At 36.7% G+C, this 27,584-nt stretch overlaps 3 protein-coding genes across 5 annotated transcripts; 2 read left to right on the top strand and 1 right to left on the bottom strand.

The window, feature by feature from the left end:
- The first annotated feature begins 4,412 nt into the window (after nt 1-4,412).
- On the top strand, nt 4,413-10,448 carry LOC117370133 (signal-transducing adaptor protein 1-like). The gene is made up of 13 exons (XM_033965500.2): nt 4,413-4,581; nt 5,835-5,906; nt 6,189-6,308; nt 6,398-6,454; nt 6,910-7,070; nt 7,408-7,536; nt 7,991-8,060; nt 8,590-8,692; nt 8,994-9,083; nt 9,261-9,323; nt 9,418-9,474; nt 9,818-9,982; nt 10,307-10,448. Exons 1-13 carry the CDS (start codon nt 4,495-4,497, stop codon nt 10,357-10,359), a joined length of 1,227 nt encoding a protein of 408 aa, XP_033821391.1. The 5' UTR covers nt 4,413-4,494; the 3' UTR covers nt 10,360-10,448.
- A 2,669-nt stretch (nt 10,449-13,117) lies between these two features.
- On the bottom strand, nt 13,118-21,737 carry fsd1 (fibronectin type III and SPRY domain containing 1). 2 transcript variants are annotated; one of them, XM_033965499.2, is made up of 13 exons: nt 21,564-21,737; nt 20,732-20,827; nt 20,519-20,650; nt 19,566-19,667; nt 19,020-19,042; nt 18,123-18,244; nt 17,063-17,272; nt 16,712-16,810; nt 16,486-16,630; nt 16,023-16,105; nt 15,392-15,643; nt 15,228-15,316; nt 13,118-13,247 (listed from the first exon to the last, which is right to left on the bottom strand). In XM_033965499.2, exons 1-13 carry the CDS (start codon nt 21,585-21,587, stop codon nt 13,137-13,139), a joined length of 1,488 nt encoding a protein of 495 aa, XP_033821390.1. In that variant the 5' UTR covers nt 21,588-21,737; the 3' UTR covers nt 13,118-13,136. The 2 variants fall into 2 exon arrangements, with proteins under 2 accessions (XP_033821390.1, XP_055077329.1); XM_055221354.1 differs by lacking the exons at nt 19,020-19,042; nt 20,732-20,827; nt 21,564-21,737 and having other exon boundaries at nt 20,519-20,648.
- Nucleotides 21,738-24,289: 2,552 nt separating this feature from the next.
- On the top strand, nt 24,290-27,511 carry LOC117370201 (uncharacterized). 2 transcript variants are annotated; one of them, XM_033965591.2, is made up of 4 exons: nt 24,290-24,345; nt 24,637-24,969; nt 25,294-25,419; nt 27,264-27,511. In XM_033965591.2, the coding sequence occupies exons 1-4, from the start codon at nt 24,321-24,323 to the stop codon at nt 27,431-27,433; spliced, it is 654 nt and encodes a 217-aa protein (XP_033821482.1). In that variant the 5' UTR covers nt 24,290-24,320; the 3' UTR covers nt 27,434-27,511. The 2 variants fall into 2 exon arrangements, with proteins under 2 accessions (XP_033821482.1, XP_055077276.1); XM_055221301.1 differs by having other exon boundaries at nt 24,298-24,345; nt 24,640-24,969.
- The last annotated feature ends 73 nt before the right edge of the window (nt 27,512-27,584 follow it).

Raw genomic sequence — 27,584 nt, 5'->3', positions numbered from 1 at the left:
ATTATTATTATTATTATTATTATTATTATTATTATTATTATTATTAAGCAAATATTCCGTGTTGTAAATATTAAATAGCATTATGACGAGCGTATATAGAATGTTTAAAGTGTGTTTATGTAATGTGCAGTAGACGCAGTATCTTCCTCTTCTAACTGAAGGGTCAGGGGGGATCAGAATTTCCCGGAACACTGGCCCGGCGCTGTAACCGTAGATCCATGTCCCAGAGAGGGCCGGGGAATCCGGCACGTGCGCTGTCGCCCGCTACCGGAGGATAGTAGAAAATCATGTGTGTCTAGTCTGGGGTTACATTGAAAAACAATTATGCAGGCACTGCATGAATAAAGTCGTAACATTTTGACATTAAAGTCGGAATTTAATGAGAAATAGTCGAAGAAAAGTTGAAATTTTACAAAAATAAAGATGAACTTTTACAAGAATAAAGTCACAATTTTACATGAATATAGTCATAATATTTTCAGGTTTAAGTCGTTGCAAAAAAAAACTCGCAGATTAAAATAGAGTCAACATGTAATAATTATGGGGTCGACGGCAAATCAAAGCCAACATAAACTGCAAAAGATGGGTGCTTGGATCAATTAAAAGCTTACATAAATGCTTACATAAATGCCCATAAAGGATGTCAAACTTTGAAATGCTGACATTTTACATGTCCCATATATTTGTAAGTTATTAGACAAATCACAGCAGTTTAACTACCGCTGCTCTGCTTCATTCACCAAACTTTTGAACGAAGTAGGCTACATTTTCTTCCCATGGAGTGAACTTTTTAGAAAAAGCCTGCAGAGCAGGGCTGTCGAACTTATTTTTACTGAGGCCCACATCAGCAAAATGGTTGCCCTCAACGGGCCAGATGTAAGGCAGTATAAATGTAACTAAATGTAACCAAATGAAATGTAAAATAAATGTAAATACTTTTTAACAAGTTAAATAACAGTTTCTGTATTTATTACTTATTCAAGTTAAAAATATGACATATGCATTTGCATAGATGTAAAAATGATGTCTGTGTAACTACATATTTCCTGATAAACTGATATTTTTAAAACTCTGTATCTGGTTGTGAACCTGCATGTGAAAATAGCTTCTAGCCCTACTGTAAAAAATCTTGGAGTTCTATTTGATCAAAATCTCTCATTCACAGCCCATATAAACCTAGCTTGTAAAACCGCATACTTTCACCTGCGAAATATAACTAAAATTAGAAATATTTTTACCTAAAAACTCATCCATGCATTTGTTACTTCCAGACTTGATTACTGTAATTCTCTGCTCGCCGCCTGCCCCAAAAGTACAATAAGGAGCCTCCAGTTGGTCCAAAATGCGGCGGCCAGAATCCTAACAGGAACTAAAAGAAGAGACCACATCAGTCCTGTACTAAAATATCTGCACTGGCTTCCTGTCGAGCTTAGAATCCAATTCAAAGTCCTCCTCCTGACAAAACCCTAAACGGTATGGCCCCATCCTATCTGCAAGATGCTATTGTCCCGTACCAGCCAAACAGAGCACTCCGCTCTCAGAATGCAGGACTATTAGTGGTTCCTAGAGTGTCCAAAAGTACAGTGGGAGGGAGAGCATTCAGTTACCAAGCTCCTGTGCTATGGAATCAACTCCCTGCTGATGTTAAACAGGCTCCCACAGTCTCTGTATTTAAGACCAGGCTTAAAACCTTCCTCTTCGGTATAGCTTATGACCAGGTTACTTAGTGAGGGAGTTAGACATTAAAACTCGGGATAAGATAGGCTGCAGTAGGAGATAACTAGCTGGGGGAAGTATGGCAACCTGAGCACTATCCTCTGCTTTGTCCTATTTTCTCATCAGCAATGCTATTCACATGTTGTCCCCTGTCCCACTCCCCCTGTAGAGTGTATCTCTTTCAGATGCCCCGATGACAGCTGGACCCTCTCTTCCTCCCCGCCTGGCCCTCCTCCACCCGCCTCCCTCTCCTCCTCGCCTGGCTCCCATCCTCCTCGCCTGGCTCTCCGCCTCCTCCTCGCCTGGTCTTCCTCCTCGCCTGGTCTTCCTCCTCCTCGCCTGGCCCTCCTCCGCCCCCCTCCCTCCTCCTCGCCTGGCCGATTTTTCTTGTTTTGTCTGATTTTTCCTGTTGTTTTGTTTTTGTGTGTAGGCAGCACGGTGGCTGAGTGGCAACACTCATGCCTCACAGCAAGAAGGTTTGGTTTGATCCCCGGGTTGCCCAGGCCTTTCTATGTGGAGTTTTGCATGTTTCTCCCCGTGTCTGGATGGGTTTCCTCCGGGTACTCCGGTTTCCCCCATCAACCAAAACATGAACGCCCTTCGAGACAACTGTTGTTGTGATTTTGGGTGTTACAAAAATAAAATGAATTGAATTGAACCTGCTCATCTTTAGCACTGCTTCAAAAACACCTCTGAAGAAGAAGACTCATTAAAGCTAGTTCCACTGCCTCATGGTTTTTGTGAACATATTCTGCTGTGATTGCTGTTTGCCTTTTAATTCTTGGACAATTTGTTGTTTTTCTTGACAAACAACACTGCCTCATAACACAAAAGACATACAGGTTTTACTCCTTGAAACACAAACCTCCCACCTTTCTTGAAACTGCCTTCCATTTGCATAAATTTTCCTCTTCCTGGACATTTTGGGATCATTATTTGTAAGTAGTTCTCAGTTCAACTTGTTGGGAAAATGTCATTAGATTATGGACAATACACATATTAAAGCAGCATAGATTTATTTTAAAATGACAGTCATACCTTTTAATTTACCTTCTTGCAGACCACATGAAATGACGTGGTGAGCTAAATTTGGCCCGTGGGCCTGAAGTTTGACGCATGTGCTGTAGAGTGTGACGCTCCCTGGGGCTCATCGGGCAGGACACAGGCTGTGCTCCAAGTCACAAACAGGTGGAGGAGTCTCAGCATGATCTTTACCCATACTCTGCTCATCTTTGCTTCTCTACTGTTCTAAACATGGGCACTTTGCATAGAATCACTGTTAAAATATGTGCTTATTATGGATAACTTCAGCCCTTTGTTATGAGCTTGTGGAGATGTGTGCACTGGGCAGCAACAGTTTTACACACCGATTATAATGTAGCTTAATCCCTACTGGTGCTGCGCTGTCCTGTTTCTGTCTCCAGATGTGTACAGTTTAGTCCAATACACAGAGCTGAAACTGATTTCAGTCCCTGACTCCGAATTCTTTATGTGGAATCGACCACAACATACTGTCCTCCACAAACCTGTGAACAAGTGTAAAGAAGGATCGAAGGCTCAAAGCCAACAGAATAGAGTAATGTTGAAAATCCTACACCTGTATTTGGCTGTGGATCACAGCATGGTCAGTGTCCTGCCCTGCAGTGCTTATCTTCGTGCAGAGGCACATAAGGGTCATTCCCAGGGAAATTCTACAGCAGGCCAGTAAATAAAGGTCTAAATCAGTTGTACATAGGTTTTTATTTGAGATTTTAACTCAGATAAGTGCAATTCTTTTGCACTATGGTTGGAGTGGCGAATTGCTCTTTTGACATTGATGTCAGCCCCTAATTCTGGATAAAATTATGTTTTTACTTTGACTACGACTCTCGTAAAATCACAACCTTTTTTGGCTTTTACTCCATTCTTGTAAAATTACAACTTTGAGGTCGAAATGTTAGGATTTTATGCGGCTGCATCATAACAGAAACTTGAATCATGTCATTATGTATGGGTTAGTCGACATCTAGGCTTTTTTTCAGACTAGCTGGAACTTTTTTAAAGGTACAATAACTAACTTTCTGCTGAGGGGTCCACCACCTGCTTGACTCCATGGATATGACATTGTTTTACTGGAATGTACAGTATGACCATAAACTTTGGCTATCTATCTTGCAATATGTATTATTGCACTAGTCTTAAATACCATTTATTGCCTCTTCACAGAACTTGGCCTGGAAGAGTCATCTGCTTGGAGACTAACGTGTGTACAGTAATGCCAGTGTGTAATGCCACCTTGTGGGACATGAGTGACAAACCAATAACATCTCCATGGAGACAAGTAGGTGGCGGACCCTCCACATAAAAGTTTCATAATATAGGAAGATGTTCCTACAATAACAGTCATGATAGTAAGTGACTTGTTTGATAATTGTCTATTTAAAAAAATTGATTATGTCTATTTAACCTTAATGAAACTTATGGGAAACGACTCTTCCATGGCCGGTTTGACAGGTAATTCTGCCTATAGCCCATAGTTTCCAGTGAAGCAGCAAAGTCCCAAAGGTGCTTTCCATACTTGTGAAACCCTATGCGTCAGAAAACTTCCTGACGATATTTTTACAACCCCCGCCCATTTCACAGGTGGACCAATCAGAAGCAAGAATCATGATATTTGTCCCTGGCCCTGCCCTCTCTCTTTTAAACCTATGTACTTTGATTTTCAAGATATGAAAGAAGAGACAGCTTAAAAGTAAATCTGCAACAAAATTATTTTAAGCCTGTATTTTCATACAAGGAATGGCAAAAAGGACAGGACGCCTCAGACATCAACTGCCACATTGTTATTATGAAGGTTACTTGGAGAAAAGATCCTTCAAAGATAAGGTAAGGTGACATAATATTACCAAACCTTTTATTTTTTTGTATATCAAGAGCAAGTAGTTTATTTACTTAGTTAATTGCATTGCATTTTAATTGTGATGATAACATATTGTTAGGCCTAATTTCACTGTTAGTGTTTTGCAGCCCAAGTCTTTAAATCAATGTCACACCAGTTTAATGAATAACCAATGTGCTATGCAGAAAGGTAGTTTTCAGTAAGCTAGGAGTGACGGTAACTGGCAAAATGTTGCATGAAATAATTATTCTTACTGGAAGTAGAGGCCATAACTTTAAAAGAGGGACGATTTGTTATAAAGCTGCTTTGTCTGGACTTTGACTCAGCTGAGTACTTCACATTACTGCATTACTCTGTGACTGGTTGGACTGCTTTACTGCTTTAAAGATAGGCTTGGTTAAGAAAGACTGGCATAGCAAACACTGATAAGAGACTCTAAACACTAAATACAAAAGATGAGCAAACATAATAAATATTTCAGTGCAGTGGTAGCTTAGAATAGTGGAGGAATTAAATTAGTGATGAAAAATATAAAAACATACCTTTAAGTAGGTACTTTGCACAGAAAAAATGCCAATTATGTTGTCTTGATTATGTTGAAAACATTACTTGTTTACTTTCTATTCCCTTATATGAGAATAAGCTCCTTTTTACCCTTTTACCAATACAGTAAGTATTACATTAAGTGCCATAATGTGAAATAATACAGTATTAGCCCTAATTAAAGTATAGCCTATTGTGTATTGCTCCTTTATTACAATTCTAACAACATAATTGATTGGATAAGGACACTCACTGAGTTAATTCAAGTGACTCAGTGGTGAGGCATGAATTAAATACACATATCCCAGGACTTCACCACTTTGTCACCTCTCAGTACCATTGAAAGCTAATATTAACAGCAGTTTTACTCCACCAATACCACCCACGCAAGTTTTTATTTCCTCATTTCAGTGCTTTCAATGCTACCAAACAATTTGGAAGCAGAACTGTATTACAGCATTGTCATATTATTTATTTGTATGTAACAGTTAGTATGACATAACAACTGACAACAAGAAAAAACGCATGCCAGTGACTTTTGAGTGACCCTAATTGTTTTACTGTGGCAATCCATTAAAAAGCTCCACTTATGGAAGAATTAGCTGGTTATAGTTTAGAATCAAAATCAATATAATTTTTATTTAAAAACTAGGAACTTGTTATGGCAATGAATAATAATCCTAGTATTTTGGGGCAGACATCACGGAAGCTGTGGGCCTGTTTATGTGGAAGCACACTATTCTTCTTCAATGACAAAAGAGACTCAGATGTAAGTTCAAATTTGTTTTGACTTTAATTTGTTTTGATTTTAATGTCTTTCTTATTCTGTAAAGCACTTTGAATTACCTTGTGTACGAATTGTGCTATACAAATAAACTTGCCTTGCCTTGCCTTAAAACACATTCACGAGACAATACACAGTGGAATATGTCGTACTTTCACTCAGCACATACATCTAAGACTAGTCACTGTTGTAATTATGCATTTTATTATATATTATTTCATTCTTTAGCATTCACTAACTTTAACTTTAATAATATTTATTTTAAAGTACATAGAGAAAGTGGAGCTGAGTGATTTCATCTCACTGACTGACGACAACAGCCTCGACAGAAACTTAGATGCAGCCAGAATGATCCTCCAGCTCAAACAAGAAACCATTAACATCACTGTGAGCCCAAAGTTGCAAAATTCACCTGTTTCTATTGGAGACTTTTTTAATTTTTAATTTTTTTTTTTTTACATTATCTATATTTGCAGGCTTCTAATGCAGAGGCTAGGGAGCTGTGGAAAGGTTTCATCTACTCCATCGCTAAAGTAAGAGCTAGATCTGTTTAAAAAAAAATCATGAGCTGCAATAAATAAGTACTAGAATGAAACACTTTAGCACTTAGTTTGTATCTGTAATGAGTCATAGAAGTTATTCATTCAAACTTTTACAGCTTACACTCATTACACTTGTCTTGCATTCAATTACAAGTTCTTTTACTGCTATAAATACTTGAAAAACATGCATTCTAACTGTAACTGTAAGCAGGCTTGCCCCTCCACAGATTTGAACAGTAACTTGATCTGCTGAAGTCACCTGTTTATCGTTTAATGTTTAAAGCCATACTGTAAAACATTCCATGCAAAGCAATAGCATCTCCCCAAAACCATGCAGTTACGTAATGCACCTTTAATTTATGGTATTTAAAATAGTAATAATGAAGTTATACATTTCATTCATTAATTCATTCGTTTATTTATTTATTTGTTTTGCTTTTTGTTAGTTGTCAGTACCTTCGTCTCTGAACCTACTTCCTGGACAGATCCACATACTCAAAGAGGCATTGGACAAGGAGAAACTGAGATTAGAAAACACCACATCAGCCGCTATTGCCATTGATGCCAGCTCTAGTCCTTATGTTAACCCATTAGCGGACATGCCTGTGTAAGTATGATTGTATTATTTTTAAATAATGCAAGATTATTAAATGCACTGATTAAGATCCTGGTAGGTAATCTTATAGATGAAATTGCATGTATACTGTATGTGCTAAGGTACATGGAACCTTCCAGTCCTCTTGTGATAATGGAATCCAAGCCTCTACTTGAATCTACATTGACATTTTAATCATCATAATAACATTATAAATATGAGGAATTACATCCTTCTTCCGACTTTCTTCTGTCAACATTTCTTACAATGCTGATTGTGCAGGTTTTGTGAGTACATTGTTTTGATTTTTCCGTATGAGTGTGAATTAACTATTAATGTGTTATTTTAGCTGTTATCACAAAGTGAACCGCCTGGAGGCCGAGCTGCTGCTTGAGAGAGAGTCGTCAAAAGGAAACCTGCTCCTGAGACCGTGTGGAAAGGGAGCCTTCGCCGTCACCACGAGACAAGTTCTGGAGAAGTAAGACTTTGTTCATATAAACTCATTCAATCAACAAGACGTCCTCTCCAGTGTTTGTTTGGACTTTGAGTTTGTAAAAAGTGGAAGTAAATGTATTTCTGCTTTAACTGTCAGAGGTGGAAGTAGAACTTAAAGTCTGAACTCATCAATAAGGTTTCCTACATTTATCACTGTTTTATTACAAATGCTGTTATTAAGTTTTTGTACGTTAAAGCTGAAAATGAATGCAAGTGTACATTTTAGAATAGTTATGGAAAATATTTACAGGTGGTAAATTGGCTAAAATCCCCATTTACTGATATTAATTTTGGTCAAATGTATTTTACTACGTTTAAAGTAAATGTTTTAGGATTGAACACTGATTCTGTGAAATCAGTCATGGAGTTGATTTTTAACTTCCTGTCATTGTATTTTTGATAATTTACAATTTTGTCCTTTTATTTTGTTCCTTCAGCCCAGAGTTTAAACACTACCGTCTGTCACGAAGGCTTGAAGGAGGCTTTACAATCGATGTAGAAGATCCAGTGAGTATTAACAGAGCCTGTTTGAGATTAATACAAATATTCTAATTAACACTTCCTTACTATTTTGCTATTTTGTAGTCACTCTGAGAGGTAATCCAATCTTAAAAATTCTAATAACCTATTTATTGTTTTGTGTGTTTGACATGCTTTATTAAAGGTTATACAACTTGGTAAGAAAACAATAACATGTTTACAATAAAAATATACAGCCGACAGCACAATGTTTCTAATGAAGAGAAAAACTCTAGTAAAGTTTAAGCGTCTATACTGAACTATAGTGCCATGTCAAGATGTTCAAACTTGTAAGCCTGTTTTGTAACTCTTTTTTGTAACTCTGGTTACTTTTATTATTGTTACTGTCAATGTTAGTCACAGTTTGGCAAAGAATTTTGTGATCCATATTTAACTTAGTTTCCTTATCTATTTTTAAATCACAAAAAGTGACTTCATACAAGTTCTAATTTCATTTTCATTGCAGACAATCATATACTGGTAGTCTTATATGTAATATTTCTTCTTTCTTCAATAGATTCCTTGTGAGACACTACACGACGTAATCAACTTTTTCATTCACAAAACAGAAGGTTTATTGACTCCACTGGTCCTTGAAGAAACGTACGAGAGGAGTATCTGTAAGTGCTCAAGATTACATCAAATAATAGACCTTTTTGTCCTACATCTGCTGCTAGGAGTTACTTTTATCTTTACTTTTATTCTGTGTAATAGGGCCATATATTGGTGGTGCAATATTGTATTGACCTGGTTTAGTGAGATACACTGTGTTAATCTCCTTTAGGCCCTATCCTATGGGATATGTGTGTATCAGATCAGGGTTATATTGTGTTTATAGTTGTCGTCTGGACTCACTGTAGAGCCAGTTAAGCTCTGTAATGATGATTATACTATTGCACATAACAACATGTTTCTCTTCAGCATTTATCCAGTCAGATTATGAAAATGGAGAAAAGAGTATCCAACGCCCCTCGTCTAGTCCCATCCCACCAAATGTTCCTCCAAAACCAGGTATTTTAGGCTTTTAAAATACAAGCGTTTTTTTCTGTGGATGATCATTCAAAATCCTGAACAAACTGTACTCTGCCATTATCTGTTTACATTGTGTTAATGATATTTTTGCCCAGAATTTCTTTACTCCACATTTTAACAGTAACTTTATTAAAAATTATTGTGTTTTGGTGACAGTACGCGTCCCGAGTCCGGAGCCAGAGTCTGTAAATGAAGAGTGCATCTACCTGAATGATGTTCGTGAGTATCTGGCTCTGTTGAACTCATCTGTCAATCATGTCGGTCACAGTTTAAACTGAAACGGGCCAGACTTCATTCTTTCCTTTCTCAACAGCGACTGAAGAAGAAAAGACTGTAGACGTCTCCACCACTCCCCCCGCACAAGTCACAGGTGTGTGGGGAAAATGTCACTGTACTATTTTTATTATATAGTACTATTATTATTAAATAGTACTATTATTAACTAATTCTATTTATTATTATTATTATGTAATTGTATGTAATATTTTTTTTAAAGGAGGCCAACGTGTATGTAATGTAATACTTTACATACACGTTACATACATATTTTTGTGCCAAATCTTATTTTTTCTATTTCAGTTGTATCACTTTACTGATAGTAGTTATTACTAAAAAGTTTGACATATTCTACCTAAAATGAGTTCATTTAACATAAAATATTACATTGGAGAGAAAGGGATATATTTATTTGAATTTTTCTTTTTTTCTCACAGAGGTCACAAAGTCTCTAAAGAAAGCCATAATGCCACCTGTTCCTGCGCCTCGGAGAATGTTATCCTCCCCTGCATTAACCCAACAGCCTGCAGCAGCCTGCACTGTCTCCACAGCTCACCCTACAGTCAACAGAGTCAGATGCAACACCAACCCACTGGGAGAAAGTAGGTCCACTCCACCAGTCACATTAACCACATCCTGATGGCTGACAAGCTCTGACAAATATCTGAGGATAGATCATTTGATAATTTCCCAAACTATATGATATGTGGAATCATTAAACTCAAACACTACTGTCTTTATACAGTGTACTGCTCAGAATTAGAAATGGAAAAGGCATTTTGTACAGTCCTGTTTCTCTACACTACACACCAGAGAGGCAACAGGATTACAATCTACACATTTAAAACAACACGTTGTTTTGAAATTAGGGAAAACATCGAAAGTCACACAGATGATACTGAATTAATTTCCTCTGTTGGTTACAGCCATATCTGAGCTCAAGTTGATACTGGAGAGAAAGTCCAAGTGTCAGCAGTGACTCCTGTTGGTGCCTGTACTACACTACATCACTATCAGCTGTTGTAAAGGACCTTCACACACTGCCTGTCACTTCCAGATGACCTTTGTGTGTTCAATGCTGCTAAAGACTTTTGACTGAGAGAGAAGAGAGGAACAGACGTTTCCTCAAATGGAAAGTGCGCGTAAGTTTTAGCCCTGATGTGAAGTGATAGGGATCAAAAAGTGTTCAAATCTCCTGTCGAAAGAAATACACTCATTAAGAAATTGATAGTGTGTTACCAGTGCAAGGCATGTCACATTATCTGCACCATTTTTACTATTTGAAATATGTTCAGTACTTCTGTTTAATCTACCCAGAAAACAGTACATGTAGTATCTAGGTTGATATTATAATCAGTCTTGCAGATTCCACTCAGATAAATTATACATAACTTGCCCAACTACTAGAATACATTTATTTTAAGTTCTTGAAAGTAAGACTCTATATATATATGTGTATGTGTGTGTGTATATATATTTTCCCTATGATGTGAATATTACCTTGTATGCTACTGTATGCCAGATTTGTTTTGGGTTTTTTTAAGAAATCTAAAGCTTACAACAATGTGCAGTTTTAATGAAGTTTTTTTTCTTTTGCTGCTTTTTATAAACAACACAATTATGAAGGATATTGAAATCAGTGTTTTGTATTTGTATGTTTTGCATATGTTTTTTGTTTTTTTTTGTAGCTATGAGACACACACACAATGCTCCATCACTTCTTTATTACCTCAATGTCTCATACAATATTGTGGAAAATTAAACTATTTACAATAAACCATAACTTTCTGTTTGTGTAAAATAAAGCTAACACAAGTCTTAGCTGGATATTTCTTTAAAGCATTACAGGCTACAGGTATTTTATATTAGGACTGAAGTGGTGCATACAGACAGAGCACCCCCGGCCAAGCAAGATTCACCATGAGTAACATACAACACAGAAGCATTCAGGAAGATAAAATTAAACACAAAAGTAAACATTTCTAGTTTGTTCATTGAGGTGATCCTGAAGATTTATATTGTTCACATTAGCAGACAATATGTAGTGGAAGAGACAAGTAAGTCACTGGAGAATAAGGACAAATTAAGTTGGCTTTGGGGCTGGGGCTGAGAATCTAAAAGGTGCAAGTACCATAAAAACAGTTTGACATTTCTTTCACAAGTTCTATAGGATCAGAATTCACAGACAAATGTGTATATTCTTTTATATTTTTCCTGGTTTATTACACATAAATAGGAACATAAGTTGTTTTAAACGTGCATTATGTTATTTTTAGGTGGCGGGTCCTCCACCTAGTCGTCTCCATGGATAGTATAACTTAGCTTTGAATGTTCCACAGTACATTTCTATCTCCATGAAGACAAGCAGGTGGCATCACCAGGCCAAAGCAGGTCTTTGAAGAGGCTTAAAAATTTATTTGCCATCTTTTTTACCATTTTTTTTTCCAAAAAGTAACGTGCACCTTATAGATTTTTAGCTCTTATTATAGCAAGATGAAAGTACACAACTATGGCAGACTTGAGTTGGGTTAAACTTTCAGTGATGTCCCTCAAAATTATGTGGATCATAGTATGTCCATATTATGTTGGTCATCATGTTTTTTTTCCATGATTAAATGATTAAATTTCTGTACTATACTTGTATAATAACTGCAAATATTTGAGTTACATTTTACTGCTCATGACAGCAGGCATAAAACATGTGATATGATTAGGAATAGTGCAAAAAGCACAATTTTATTAAAATGATAAAGATTAGAGCCTACATGTAGCAGTGCAAAATATTTAAACATTTAATTTGGCCTCATTTTGGAGATGATAAGGAAGGCACAGGGAACAGCATTAGACAGGACTGGGACGACCTTTCACCTTTCAGGACAATATGGCTAACAACAAATATGGAGGAAGCGGCCAGCGCCAAGTCTCTGCTGCTTCAGCAGTGTCAATTATGTGCAAGACTTAAAACAAATGTGCTCTAAGCAAACTCCATCAGTCATAAGAAGAACTAAAACACAGAGCTAAATCCTGCTGTCTCAGATACCACTTTAGAATAACTCTTAACCACTATAAAATATAGTCAAAGCATTGATAAATATGGGGACGGGAAGGACCTTCAGTGGGACACAACCAGGACACTGGCAGAGAGTAAAAACAGTTCCTTACGAAGAGCAATTTAGTTTTAGCCAATTAACCCAACAAAGTGAATACACAATTAAAACAGTCAAATCAAAATGGAAGTTTTGATGGTAGAAATTGGCAAATCACAAAGAGTTTAATTATTAAGTAATAAAATTTCTTAAGCAAACCAAAAAACTCTTAATTTAAAACCTGCAAACCCTTTCACACAGAATTTTACAATTATGATCTGAAAGGCATTAGTAGTTCAGCATACTGTGAAATTAATCCCAAGTTTAAAAACTAAAATCACAAACTAAGTTGTAACTACTTGTCAGAAAAATCACAATTAGATATTATTATAAAATAATTCAGGCCAACAAATATTTGGACGGAAGGAAGAAATTGCACTGTCAAGACTGACCAATGACTGGGGTTATGGGACATTAAAAATACTGCATTGTAAATAAAATAACTGGATATGAATTATTTTTATTGAGTTATTCTAAAATGTTACCAAATGTTTTCCCACTCACACAAACGCTGTGCTTGGCTGAACATTCGCGTGTCAGTGATCTAACTCTATGATATGGCTCCAGGTGTCTGCTGTGTTCACGTGAATGGTCAGTGACTGTGGAGGTCTTATGTGAGGCTGGCGTTGGAGCTGCTTGTGTTACTGTTCTTCCTCTGTCCACTCTGTACCACCGAGGGCACCTGCAGACCGGTCACCACAGAGAAGCTTCCATTCCACACCTAAGAGACAAAAAATGACATTGTTACATTTCCATAGATCTGACCAGTAACTTGGCCTGAAGGCATCACTGTTCATCTTCATGAAGACAAACGCCTTACTATGGAGCATTCCAAGCAAAGCAATAAAATCTCTATTAAGACAAGAAAACCAAAAACCCTCCACCATAAAAATTAAAGAGTACCAAACTCTGCACTATATGTCTAAAATTCTATAATTTACTTTTTAAATTAAAAATGAAAATATCAAAAAGTGTAATTTACATCAAACTGAAAAATGGTTCTGTAAATAACACTGGGTTACAAAAAAAACATTTTTGAAAGTTGTCTGTGTTTTTTCAACTGAATTAGGACCATTTAGCACCACTGAATCCAAAAATGATATCCATTTTTCTCAGTCAGGTCAGGTTTTTATGCTAATTTGATTTTGAAAAATCCGATCTTCTGACTAAATTGATTACAATTTTGTGACATTATCAGTTGATTTTCTTTAATATTTCTCATCCAAAAAATGTTTTAGGAGATAAAAAATAGTTTTCTAACAGAATGTATTAATTAAATGTTACGTTATGTTAATTGATAATGGTAAATACATGTAAATTGGAACATTACGTTATCATTGTGCAAAATTCAGGACATGAACTTCTGTTTTTATGAACCTCTTGAATGCTCAGCAGCAGGGATGTCTCTCTTCAGAGTCCAACAGTAATCAGCCATCATGACTGCATCCCAGCGTCCCTGATACCTGGTCTCCATCTCTTTTATGTCCTGATGGAATCTCTCCACCTGCTCATCACTCAGTGATCCCAGATTCTCAGGAAACCTGAACATTTAGCTCCTTTTGGGAAAAAGGAGGTGGAGCATCATCATTAAAACTACACTGGAGGAATCTTTGTCACTGATGTCAGGAACTTCTACAAAGACAGGTACTGGAATTTCATCACAGTGAGCTATAGGACGACGTGCTGATTCACGGTCAGGATACTTGAGGCTGCTTCGGTTCTTTCTGTTGATCCCAGTCACATCAATAGCCCAGAAGTAGCTATTGATGTCGGCTCCCTCCAAACCATGGGAATTCCAAACTTCAGACAACTCTTCTTGCCTTTAGTCCACTGACGCAGATACTCGGTGCATGACTTGCATGCCATGTGTGGCGCCCAAGCTTCATCTTGGTCACCAAGTTTAATATCAAAATAAGCATGGTAAGCACGCTTTATGAAACTTGTGACTTGATTCCTGTTAGGAATATTGGTGTATTCACCGCAGATGTAGCAGAATATGTCAGGCTTATTTTTGCAAGATCTTCTAGTCAAAGCCATTTCATTCACTTGTAATATAAAAAAAAAACAATTAGTCATAAGTTGGCACATGCAAAATCTTCAGAATTTGTTTATAGCGAGAAATATAACAGAATTTTGCATCATATGACGTGAAAATACTCATACATGTAAACAAAATCGTCCAAAAACAAATATGTAGCTTAATTCAGAACATTGACCTGATTGAGCAAAACCAATGTGATTTTTGGATTCAGCACATCAAAATGATCCTAAATCAGCTAAAAAATCTTAAACAATAAATTTAGTGTTGACCAGTGTAATTAGTAGCCTACTATTAGCTGGAACAGACTTTTTACACCAATTATTATAATTATCACAAACAAAAATATTCAGATTTCTGCATACCACCAGATCTTAACCAGCTCTAAAACTGGACTATATCCCATCTAAAATAGACCTACAGCAGATCTAAAATAGAATACAGCAGAACCAGCGTTGAGTAGTTATAAACTAGAACCAAAGGAGCACTAAAATTAAAACAAAATAGACTACCTACCACCTAAATCAGCCTGAGTACCACCAGTGGTGCACATACCACCGTTTGTGAAACACTGAGTATTGGTGGTAGCAATAGTATTAGTAATAGTATGCAAAAGTACGAGAAATTGTAGTAGATTCTGCCATAATGTAAAAGGTTTCGCACCATGAAGGCAGGTAGAACAGGCTGTGGGAACTTGGTTTTAAAAGAGTGCATCAACTGCTTTGTTTTAGCGTTGTAGAAAGACAAGACACCTAAAGGACAAAGGAACAGAAGTTTAATCAATTACAAAAATAAAAACTTGAGCCGTGATATTGTACTAGTCCTACCTTCGTCATAGTTACAGTAGACTCCGATGCTGTTGGGGATAACACAGTCCAGGGTGCGGGCCTTGTTGTTATGCTTTGCTGTCAGACTCTGCTGCAGCCAGTTGTTCAAATGGATGCACCATGATGCTCCTGTTTTACCCAACTGATCAAACTTCCCCAAACTTCTCAGAGCCACTCCCACCGCAAAAGTTTTACTCTCTTTATCAAAACGCACCTCCCAGTAGTGCTGCCCGGCATCGATTAATGTATCAGCTGAAAAACAGTACACAAGAGATTAATACACAGTTTGATTTTTAAATGATCATCTATGTCAGTTATTCTCAATTGGTTTGGGCCTTAGGACATATTTAGCTTATATAATTAGATAAATTGACTCTAAAGCATAACTAAACTGCATAAACTTGAACTGACTTATATAATTCTGAGCAGCTGTTAAGGACAAAATCAGTGAGGAACAATTTAACATAAACTAATTGTTATTCATATTTATAAGAGTAAAACGTATCTGAACTAGCTCTAAAACTAAAACAATTTAGCACTACATCAGCAATAAACTAACTGAACAACATTCACTCAGACAAAAAATGGTAGACCCACAAATTGAGAACCAAAATAAGAGTGTTCCTGTTACCTAGAACTGTGTAGGACTCTGCAGTGAACCTGTCCCTGCCAGGCCGAGCTGAGGGGGCTCTCTTTGGTGACATCAAGGCTGATCTGCCCACACAGAAAATGTTATTTTCACTAATAAAGAAATCTCCGAAACAGAAAGAGCACAAGGTAGAAATCTAATTTTGTACAATGCCCAAATGTACAATGCAATGCAATCACCAAGTCATTATACACTGGAATCTGTAGCAGCTACAAGCTATACATTTTATTTGTAATTTACAATACTCTATTTATTATGTCAATTTACAACATATTATCTGTGCTGTACCTTGCATATTTGGCCAAGGTGCAAGATGACTAATGACTAAAATGTGGTGTGTCTAACTTTGTGGGCAACATTATAGTGAATACATAAAGTATCTATGAACAGATTCAGTCTTATTGTGTGCTTGCTGAGCTCAGGTATAGGGGAACAGACTGCTGACCTGGCTGGAGAGTGCATGGGAGAGTTTTTGTTCTTGTCTTTGCGGATGTCCTGAATCTTTCCTCCGCTGCTGTCCCACTCCACACTCAGGTCCTCCACTTTCAGGTTCTGGTGTGATGAGCCCGAATCCAGTCTGAACGTGAATGCTGTTGATATATAAAAAAAGAGTTTGATAGACCAAAAGTACATCAATATAACAGTAATAGATTGATTAAATTCATTCTGACCTGGGGTTTCTAATGTGATTGGCTCTGAGAACTCTCCTGCCACAGCCTTATTACATGCCTTCACTCTGAACGTCATGAACCGTGTTTCAAAACGAAGACCTGGAAGGATAAACCAAGTTCAGACATAAACAACAGCAAGGATGAAACAATTAGATAAATATAATGACTTTTCTACACAAGTAAAAATAACTGAATTCCATGTAATGTATGTATTGCATTCAAAAGCTTCATGTTTTTTTTTTCAAGTGAATTTTTATTGTCATTAGTAAAAAAAGATAATTTGTACATTCATTGGTACATTTAAGCACAATTTTTGCCTATGTTCTCACTTCCTATTGTTGGCCCAATTACCTGTGATAGTGTGCTCCGTCTCCTTGATCCCCTCCACCACCATCCAGGGGTAGTCCTCCCTGACTCGGGGTGGGCCCTCATGGTTTGTGCGTCTGTGCTCCAAGATGTAGTGGTCAATCTTACTGTCCGGCTCAGGCATGGTCCATACCACAGTCACTGTGTTATCGCACACCTGGCATTCAGACACCTGGATATCTGGAGTGGCAGGGACTAAAACCAGAAGAATAGAAATTGTATGAGTAACTTTATATGTTGGGTAATGTGGTGTAGTATTAACAATATTCTTTGTCTTGCATGTAAAAGTAGCAGTAGATGGGACGCAGTGCTAGATGTTACTGAAATCAAAATCTTCAATATATTGTAACAATATATATATATATATATATATATATATATATATATATATATATATATATATATATATATATATATATATATATATATATATATATATATATATATATATATATATATATATATATATATATATATATATATATATATATATATATATATATATATATATATATATATATATATATATATATATATAGTAGTCAATACAGATAAATATTGCCTCCTGCCTCCATCTGAGAGTACATTTAGGATTTGGAAAACCTGTTACACTTTTAGGTTCCTGGTTGACTGGTGTCTTGCACAAACAACAGTCTATTTCTTGTGTATTTAGAGCTAGTTGTGTTTGAGATGGAAATGTGTGAGACTTTCTGTGCTTTGCTGCAAGCACTGAGCTCTGTGGTAACACGTGGGTTGTAAAACTAAACCGGTGACAAAAGGCAGAAAGATACATCTCTGAGTGGTTCCTTCACATCAGACAGCCTTATTTCACTTTGAAGGAGATAAAACATATCAAACATAACTTTATCAAACGCATATTACATATTACAAATAGTTTCTCAAATACTCAAGCTTTCAATTCTATTAGTCAGGGTCTTCTTTCATAAAGCCAACAGGGTATTAATATATATGTAATTCTAAAATTCTAAAACTATAGGAAGATAAAACTTCTAATATTTTCTAAATAATGAGTCTTGTTTCAGACCTGGCAGAAACTTGAGGCCCTGCAGCAGCTCTCGTTCCTGGCTGAAATCCACCATCAGGTGACTCATGTTGTCACTGGCCTTTGCCTTGAGGGAGAGGCGAAAGGCTGGGGCCATTGTCACACTGCAACAAAGAGGGACACAGAGACACAAACACAGCAGAAACAAGCACCGTTTGTTATTTTACAGAATTTTAGGATAAAACAACCATCTACTACAACAAAACTCACAAAAATAGACTACAGTATATCTACATAACTCAGAGGTTCTGAAACTCGGATAACACAGGTAATCTCAGGTAAAACAGATTTTGCTGTTTACATGTCATTTCAATAGTCCAAAAATTTGTCATACACCGATTCAGCCTTTTCAGTTCCACTACTGATTTCAATACCATAGTCTCAGTTGAGGATATTGGCTGAACTGATATTTGAAAGATGATATCCCATCTGCCAAATTTTTCAGGATCGGTGCTGATATCCGATACAGTATTGGATCGGTCCATCGCTACCAAAAATCTGTTAATAATCAATCATTTGAGCATGCATATAACAGCATGCGTAAGACTCACATATTGAGTCAAACAAGAACAGCTAAATACTTCTCAGTACCACAATAAGAGAAATGTGTATCACAGTTTGAGAACCACTGGACTAGACCACTACCACTCAATTCAACATCCTACACTTAGACACACATAGGACAAAGGCATTCATGGGACCACACATGTATGTATAGTCTAAAGTGGACAGAGCAAGACACTTAAAACTAAGCTTGCCAAAATGCATAAAACTGAAATGAATGCAATAACTATTCCATGCAGGCTACAGCTTCAAACCATGGTTTATTAATTATACAAGAATGACAAAAGACAAGCAATTGATAACTTAGTACTATACCTATCCTTAATCTCTTTGGCCGCCTGCAGAGGAAGCAGAGGGGAAAGGAGAGAGATACGAAGCAGAGAAAATCAGAGTTGTTGTTGGAAAATAACACAGAATAAATAGTTGCAGATGTTAAATTTACTGTGATGCTAGTACGACAATGCAGGAGAAAGGTTGAAATTTAAGTTATTACAATTATAGTATACAGTAGTGTGAAAGTTGGTCAAACCCAGTCAATTATTAAGCTTCTCTATATGTAATGTTACAATGTTATAAATCCCAGGAAAAGTTGTCAAAAGTCTGTAATATGTCTTTACTACCATTAAGATCAGTGCTATGAATGCAGTGAGTTTGGACTCTTCAGTTTGTAAATACTTGTAATTTTGCATTTTTGTACTTAGATAGACCCTTTTCATGTAAATTGTCTTCTCTAAATATGCACTTTGCACATTACTGTATAAGATATATTATTAATAATGCCTCAGCTCAAACATTACGTGACATTAGTCAGAAGGTCACTTCAACAGTACTTTATCAACTTTATCAGATCTGTTCAGATACCTGAGTGAAGCCGTCAGTCTCAGAGGAGCAAAGCGTCTGATTGGCCAGTTCAAGCAACTCCTCTGAACTCTCCAGTGCTTTAGAGCAGGCACTGAGCTGACTCTACAGCAGAGGGGCAGGAGAGAATGGGTTAAACCAAGGCTTTATTTTCATATAATAAGTCTACTGTGTGCCGCATTGAAAAAACAGCAGAATCATTTGAGGGTCATGGACTGCCCCCTGAGGCTGCTGCAGTTTTGATTTGTACATCAGAACATTCTAGCTATAAACAAACGGACTAATTAGACCATACCTTTGTGACACTGGCAGAAATTAAACTTCAGTAAACATGCATTAATATATCGGATTACATGTTTACATCTTTTAACAAGTAACACGTACATACTGCATCCATACTAGAATATAGTATTGTTTAGGTGTTGCCTAGAACGAAAACCATATAGCTTAGATAAGACGGCAACAACATGGTTAGAAATTAGCACTTTGTATATGGTGGCATTTTTACAACTATAGCCACTCAAACTGCATTAAGGACCTGTTCAACTCAAACACACAGTTATTAGAGGTGACAGTAGCTCAGTTGGTGTTTGTCCACTGATACAAAGGCTGGCGGTTCAATACCGCTCTTGACATAAACATCAATGGTATAGCTGACCCACGGGTTGGTGGTTTGATTCCAGCCACCACAGATGAATATTGTCTTGGGCAAGACACTTAAACCACCTTGCTCCCTGTGTCTGCGTACACTGGTGTATGAGAGTGTGTTTGTGAATGGGTGAATGGTTCCTTGATGTAAAGCGCTTTGAGTGCCTCGAAGGTGAAAAAGCGCTATATAAAAATGTGACCATTTACCATTCATAGACCAGTTGACTACAGTGAGGAAACTGTCTTGCCCAAATTATTTATAACCTGATTAACATGAGCAGATTGTAATTAGATGTGCATGTGCTTACCTGCAGCTCATATGTGCGACTGGCCCGCTCCTGTTTGATCCGCGTCAGCATATTTTCTTTCATTTCGTCTAGTACTGCATGAAGCACATTAAACTCTGACTCAAGATCCTCCTGGACACGGTTTGAGTTTTCCTGAAAACACAAATATATTACAATTACATTAGAGGACAGCAAAATGTCTGCATATCTGCAGATAATAATAGGTTGCTGTACCTCTAGGTTTTCAAGATTTTGCTTGAGAGAGCAGACAAAGTTAGAAATTTCTTCATTTTTCACTGCCAGTGTTTGTGTGATCTTACGAAGAGATTCCTAAAAGGCAAAAAACAGATGTTAAGAAAAAATATGATCCTTTAAGTAAATGAATGTAACACAACACCCACAGAACTATCCTTCATCTTGTCTTACAACAGCTTTCAAGAGGTGGGCTCATCAAAACAATAGCGTACTACTACTGCTACAACCCAGCTAAACTAATGAGCAATTAATGACATGTAGATGAGTAGGTACATGCGTTTGGTTGTACACAAACAATGGACTCTGTGATGCTGTGTTTGGTGAATGAGATCAGATCACAGAGGAGCCGTGAAGCAGGACCAAGCCCCTTACACAGGAGGACACTTCACGGGCGGAAGGACGCGCATGTATAATTTAATAATGCCGCTTCACTGGGCTATCGCAGTCCAGCTGTCTTCAAATGACAGGGCAGTTTGTAATACGACTTTCACTATTTACGGATGAAATTGAGCCTCATTTCAGATTATCGTGATAACTCAAATGGTCATTCATTCTTGGGTTTGGTTGATACAGCTGCACTAAGGCCTATTTGTTCTCGACATTTTTTGTATTTGACACAACACAATCATACCTGATAAGAGTACATTTTATGCACATTCTTGTGATTTAAAAACAGCGTTTAGCCCCGGTCCGTGTGGTAAACTCGCCTCTTTAGCGGCTTCTACCCCTCCTCCTTCCTTTGTACGCTACGCCCTGGCTCAGAAGGCTCTTTGCCCCATCCCAGACACCTGTTCCCCGGGCTTCGGCTCACCTTCTGGTCGCCCATGTCGTTCATGCGCTTCACCGGCGACACAAGAGTCCCAAACCCTACCGCTGCGTCTCCCCGTGGCTTATTTTTGCGGTATTTCCCCTGGAGAGCTGGTACTGATGCTGCCGGAGTGAGTGCAACGCATCTTCGGACGAATCCTCACCAACGCCTTGGGCCGTAGTTCAATCTGCGCATGCGCCCGGAGAGGACTCTGGGTAATGCTGTTTCTAAAGTGTATGATCCCATGGTACAGCAGAGGAAAAAGAGCAAATACTCTAAAATAGTTCATGTATTTTCGAACACCCAGTACAGTAATAAAATACATTATTGGTCATTACACATCCGCCTTTATTTGGCTTTTATGAGACTAAACCTGCATTTGAAATCTAAAATTACTCTAACTTGACTTATCACTGTATTGATATTAACCCTGAATATTAATTTCTAGACAAGAACCAACACAATAAAACATCAATATTGTGAAGTTACTTGACAGTGAAAGGCTAAGGATTAAATGGAGAAGCCTACTTAGGTTATTAGAGTGATTACATAAGTCTGGCGGCTGTGCATACTGGGAGGAGGGGGATACAATGCATCTTCTCACGGTTTAATTTGGTATGAAGTTGAATCAGTATTACATTAATTATGTTAATATTTGCTTGAATGCCCTCAAATTGCACTTTGAACAGGATTAAAATCGCAATACCTTAATGTGTACAGATTTGAGTTTTTTTAGGGCATGCAAATACTATGCTTGCCTGGAAAGTTCCATAGTATGACTTTAAACTTAGTCTACCTCAATGGAGTCAAGCAGGCGATGCCACTATAGGCCTAGTGACAGGTTGGATCTGTGTAGAGGCACTCACATTAAGAGTGCATGTTTTTCAAGGTATTTATTAGCAATAAAACACACCTAATCGAATCATGCAAGATAGATCACTTTAATGACATACTGTGAAATTTTCTGCACAAAGAAATAAATGGTGATCCCTTCACCAGAAAAGTTAAGTAGTGCACCTTTAAGCATCAATATTTTACCCAAACATGCATGTCTTATTACTAACAAAGCAAATGGCTTCTGGGCCTTTGTTCTTGTTCTTGTAACATGTTTTGTGCACCACAGATGATTCAGTTCACATTTTCTGTTCCTCATGAGAAAGACAAGTGTGTCAACATTATGAGTTATAGATTTGAGAAGGAATTTCCTACAACCAACCTTAACGCAGTACTGCAACAAAGCCCAAAATAGCCCAAAGTGATAGGACATTTTTAACTCTTAACCTTAGATCAGGGGTGTCCAAACTTTTTGTACAGAGGGCCAGATTTGGTGACGTGAAAATGTTTGGGGGCCGACCATTCAGCCTGATCATTTTTTGAACTATTAATATTAAATGCAAATTCATTATTTAATTATTTATTTTACTTTTTACTTATTATTTACTTATTATTGCAAATGGCTGTCACCTTTCAAAAACAAAATGAATGTAAAAAAAAAAAAGCAAACATTTAAACTGTGGTTTTGATAATCACAATAGAATAAATTCACTGAGATTTTCGCATTTATCCACCTCAGAAGGCGAACACATAACTTGCCTGCACTAATGTGAAGGGTGAAACTGAGATCTGGACTGTAGTAAATAAACCAGGTCTGGCTCAAAGACAGTGGTTTTGATGCTCAAAATGTCACATAGGTGAGTCACTTAGACTTGTCCTCACACAGTTCTTGTTAAAGTTCATAACCAAGAATGTCTTCTCACACAAATATGTCAAATCAAATAAACTCAGCATTTTCTTAGCAAAGGTTTGAATTTCTTTAAACCTGTCTTTATCCAGTTGGCAATAAAACTCAGCAAGCTTGAACATGTGTATTTTACACTGGTCAACAGTGCTGATAGGCCACATATAATTATTTTTATTCCAGAGGCTGTGGGCCAGTGGAAATTTGTACACGAGCCGCAATTGGCCCCTGGGCTAGACTTTGGGTATGCCTGCCTTAGATTGATCAAATGACCATTGTCACAGTCTATGCATTTTCCAAATTAAATGTACTTCAAAAATGTACCGATAATCAAAACCATTGTGACAATGTGTGTTGCCACAGAAAACCATGCCCTCATTTCAGGGTTAAACAGGATGAAGACAAGCTAGTCTGTGTTTAGCACCTGGGCACCGAAAACCACAGTGGTATCTATAAGTGCTGTGAATTTGTGGTTGCTTCTTTTATTCATACTATTTTATATAGATGTTGCTTTGAGTCCTGGTTTGTTTTTATTTTGTCTTAGTTCCACAGTGCATATCTGGTTTAGTCTGGTCCTGGTTTGGTTCAGTCCTTGTTTAGTATAGTCTTAAGTTAAAACCTGGTTTAGTCCTGCTCCTCTTGGATTTGTACTGAATGAGTTCTCTGGATTTGTTGATTCTTCAATTATTATTCCTGCAAATAAACCATTTAAAGAAGAGATTGTCACTATATTCAGCTTTACCCATATTTTAAACCTGGTTTAGTCTTAGTTTAAATATTTAATCTTGGTTACACTAGTCCATTTAGACTTTTTTCCTTCTCCTGTTTTTACTGTGTCAAAATTGAGACTAAATCACTCTAGGCTCTAAAACTACACAAATATTATATAAGTACATAGCTTGTTACATATTTGTCACAGCAATTATGAGAAAGCCCCTCCCCCCACCTACATAAACCTTTTCATGCAGCTCTTTCTAGTCGTAGCCACGCAGTCTGAGAAGAGAACTATCTCATACGATGCAATGGAAATTTGGCTGCTGTTAACAGGTATGTGACTTCCTTTGATGTCAAACATACAGAAATGAATAATGGAAAAAATATATTAATTAATATAAAGTACACAAAGTATACTGGTATTTTATTTACATAGTAATAAAGCAGTACATAATAAAAACAAGTATATAAAAATATTAGACTAGTGGTAACATAAATTATCCTTGACATGAAAAAAATCCTCAGGTTTCTATATTTACATATTACTAGGCCGATAATTCATAATACATTGTAATTTTAGATTTATTGCATTATCACACTGATTTAATCTTTGTTTATTTTCAGTAGCAGGAATGGTCTCCTCCACTTCCCAAATTATCTCACTGGAAGAAAATCAAACTGAAACAAAAATTGAAGTAATTCAGGAAGGTTCTAATGTGTCTCTGCACTGTCGCTTGTGGCCCAACAGCCAAGGACGTTGTAAAGTTATTTGGTTATTCAACTCCAGTAGAAACTCCAAGACGGATCATAAAAACCTCTCAGATCTGTGCAGTACAATGGGAACATACACTCTTGACAAGGTTTTCCAGAATAACAGTGGATGGTACTCCTGCGAATCTACAAGGGAAATTCCAAATCTTCAGACTAAAGTCAGTAACTGGATACGGCTAATAGTCAGTAAGTGTTATTCAAAATACCATTTAAAGAAGAGAGGGTCACTAGATTGTAGAAATAATTTGGCCTGTACATATATTTAAATTAAGATTATTTATTATTTTTTTTGTGACAGAAAATAGTTTATTGGAGATCACATCACAGACTGGTGTTACTGAACAAGGTGTGTTTGTGCATCCTCAATATTTAACAACTGGGTTAACATTGCCCAACCTTAAGACAAAGGTGCCATCATTTCAGGGTTAGAGTTTTTTTTGTTTTGGTGCTAATGATTTTATAGTGAAAATGTATAATTACAAAATGTATTGTTTTTTGTTTTTATCCCAGATCCTGAAAATCCTCCCTTTGTATGGAGTGACTGGATGTGGATCGCACTGGGAGCTACAGGACTTGTTTTAGTGATTTTGGTGATTGTGTTTTTCATGTTGAGAAGAGGACAGCTCAAAGAGAGAGGTAATGTGATCTACGAGGTTTAAACAGATAAGAAAATATAGACATAAACATATATTTTCATATATAGAATTAAACCATTTATTTGGAAACCCTAGTCTATAATAAAATAAAAAAAAATCTGTATCAGCCAGTAGCTTTAAAGCCAACAGCCACTGCCCTAAAACGTGGGTCAGAGTCAGAAATCCAAATTTATTTCTTTTCAAAATAAAGTTGACATTTTTTCTCATAATGTAAGCATGCTGTTTTCAGACAATATTTCAAAAATGTACCTTGTAAAAATATTTATTTACACCTCCACAGAAACATAACAACATAACAAACCCCTCATTTAAGGTGAAGTGATAAAAGTCCTTTTGTAAATCAATAAACTGCTAACGTACTTTTTAAGTCTCTAATAATACATAGATTTTGCATGTCTTAAAAATATGCAGCATAGTTGCATGTGGACTCGTGGTTTGTGGTTAGACAATACAGGATGAGAACGCTTGAGACAATGTTTCATCTCAAGGGGGTTTCAGCTCTAAACTAAAGATACTTGCATTGCTGCAAAGGAAAATAAGATAAAAGATGAATACAGTCTTATGCATGAGAAAGAACTGGGTATAAATGCATGAGAACGAAGAGGGCATAAATATTGACCTATAGTTAGAAAAATATCCAGACGTAACACAAGTTGGTGTTTTAACACCCCCCTTAAATCTTAGTTTGAGTCATCACAAAAATGAGAAAGTGCCGATGTATGTAAAGCATGTCAGTTAACAATAATAACAGAATAAGACAGTATGCAATATTGTTAAAAATGAATGATTTGTAGTTTGCATTATAGCAATGACAATATCAATGTCATATTTTTGGTAACCATCAAGAAATTTGCAAACATTTCTGAACAATTCTCACAAGATGGGACGAGACATCAGATTGGGCCCACAGGAACAAGACGAGACATCAGATATGATAAAGATGTAGCACTACTTTTTAAACAGTGCTTTCTCGCCTGTGTAATTCATCAGCACCTAACTTTTTTGTGTCTGAGCCAACACTAAACACAGCACAAAATCTCACAAGATCATTTTCCACATGTGTGCAATATCATCTTGCATCTTTTTTTTAAATAATCAGTTCTTTTTGCAGCCTTTACAAATACAATAGACTTGATATTCAAATTTTGTATTTCCAAGACAACAATATTGTTACTTTTCAAATGGTATTATTTCTTGTAAATATAATTAACTGCTACTGCAGATAGAAGAAAGCAAAATTTGCACCAAACTGCATGAGTACACGGAGACATACTTTACTTTTGTTAAAATCGTCAGTAAAAAAAATAAATAAATAAATAAATAAATAAAAAATAAAAAATAAATAATAATAATAATAATAACAATAATAATAATAATAATAATAATAATAATAAGAAGAAGAAGAAGAAGAAGAAGAAGAAGAAGAAGAAGAAGAAGAAGAAGAAGAAGAAGAAGAAGAAGAAGAAGAAGTGAATTTTAAAAAAGTACATTAAGGTCAATCAATAGAGAACAGGTATGCCAAGAAAAGTATGAAAAATCTCAGTTAAAATTAGAAAAAAACAACAACTATATAATATATATAGTTTAATACGTTTAGTGGAAATATGGTTCAAGGGCTACAGTAAGTAACTTTCTGGAAGTGGCAATGTAAAAAGTTAAAACAGTACGTACCATGACTTAATAAACACAAAACATACACAAAAAAAAACACACAATAAAAAACACAATACAGTAAAAAATACATTGCATCACATGTCAACAAATAGAATAATTAGGCCTAATTGGTCAACACCTCTGATGTTATATTGTGTTTTGTTGATTTAGAGTGCCCGATCTACGCCAACACGCGCCCAGGGAACCTCAGACAGCAGCCCTCTCCACGCGCAGCCCCCTCAGATAATACTCTGAAAACAAACTCATCCTACCAGAACCTGCGCACTCCAGAAGTGAGCAGAACATACGAGCACAGCAGGAGACTCTCGCCACGCCAATAACATTGACACTGATGTTAATTTAAAGCACTGTCCACATGCACGCAGCCTTTTGCAGTTTATGTAATGTTATTCCTCAAACAGGCACTAGAGGGAAGTCATGAGGCGTGAGAATGACAACGCCTGTGTTTTTCACAGTACTGTACTGTTGTAA

Source organism: Periophthalmus magnuspinnatus, chromosome 4 (assembly GCF_009829125.3).
Source record: "Periophthalmus magnuspinnatus isolate fPerMag1 chromosome 4, fPerMag1.2.pri, whole genome shotgun sequence".
In the NCBI taxonomy this organism is placed as follows: domain Eukaryota; kingdom Metazoa; phylum Chordata; class Actinopteri; order Gobiiformes; family Gobiidae; genus Periophthalmus; species Periophthalmus magnuspinnatus.
The sequence above is the reverse complement of the archived record's forward strand: the minus strand, read 5'-3'. Positions and strand labels throughout refer to the sequence as shown.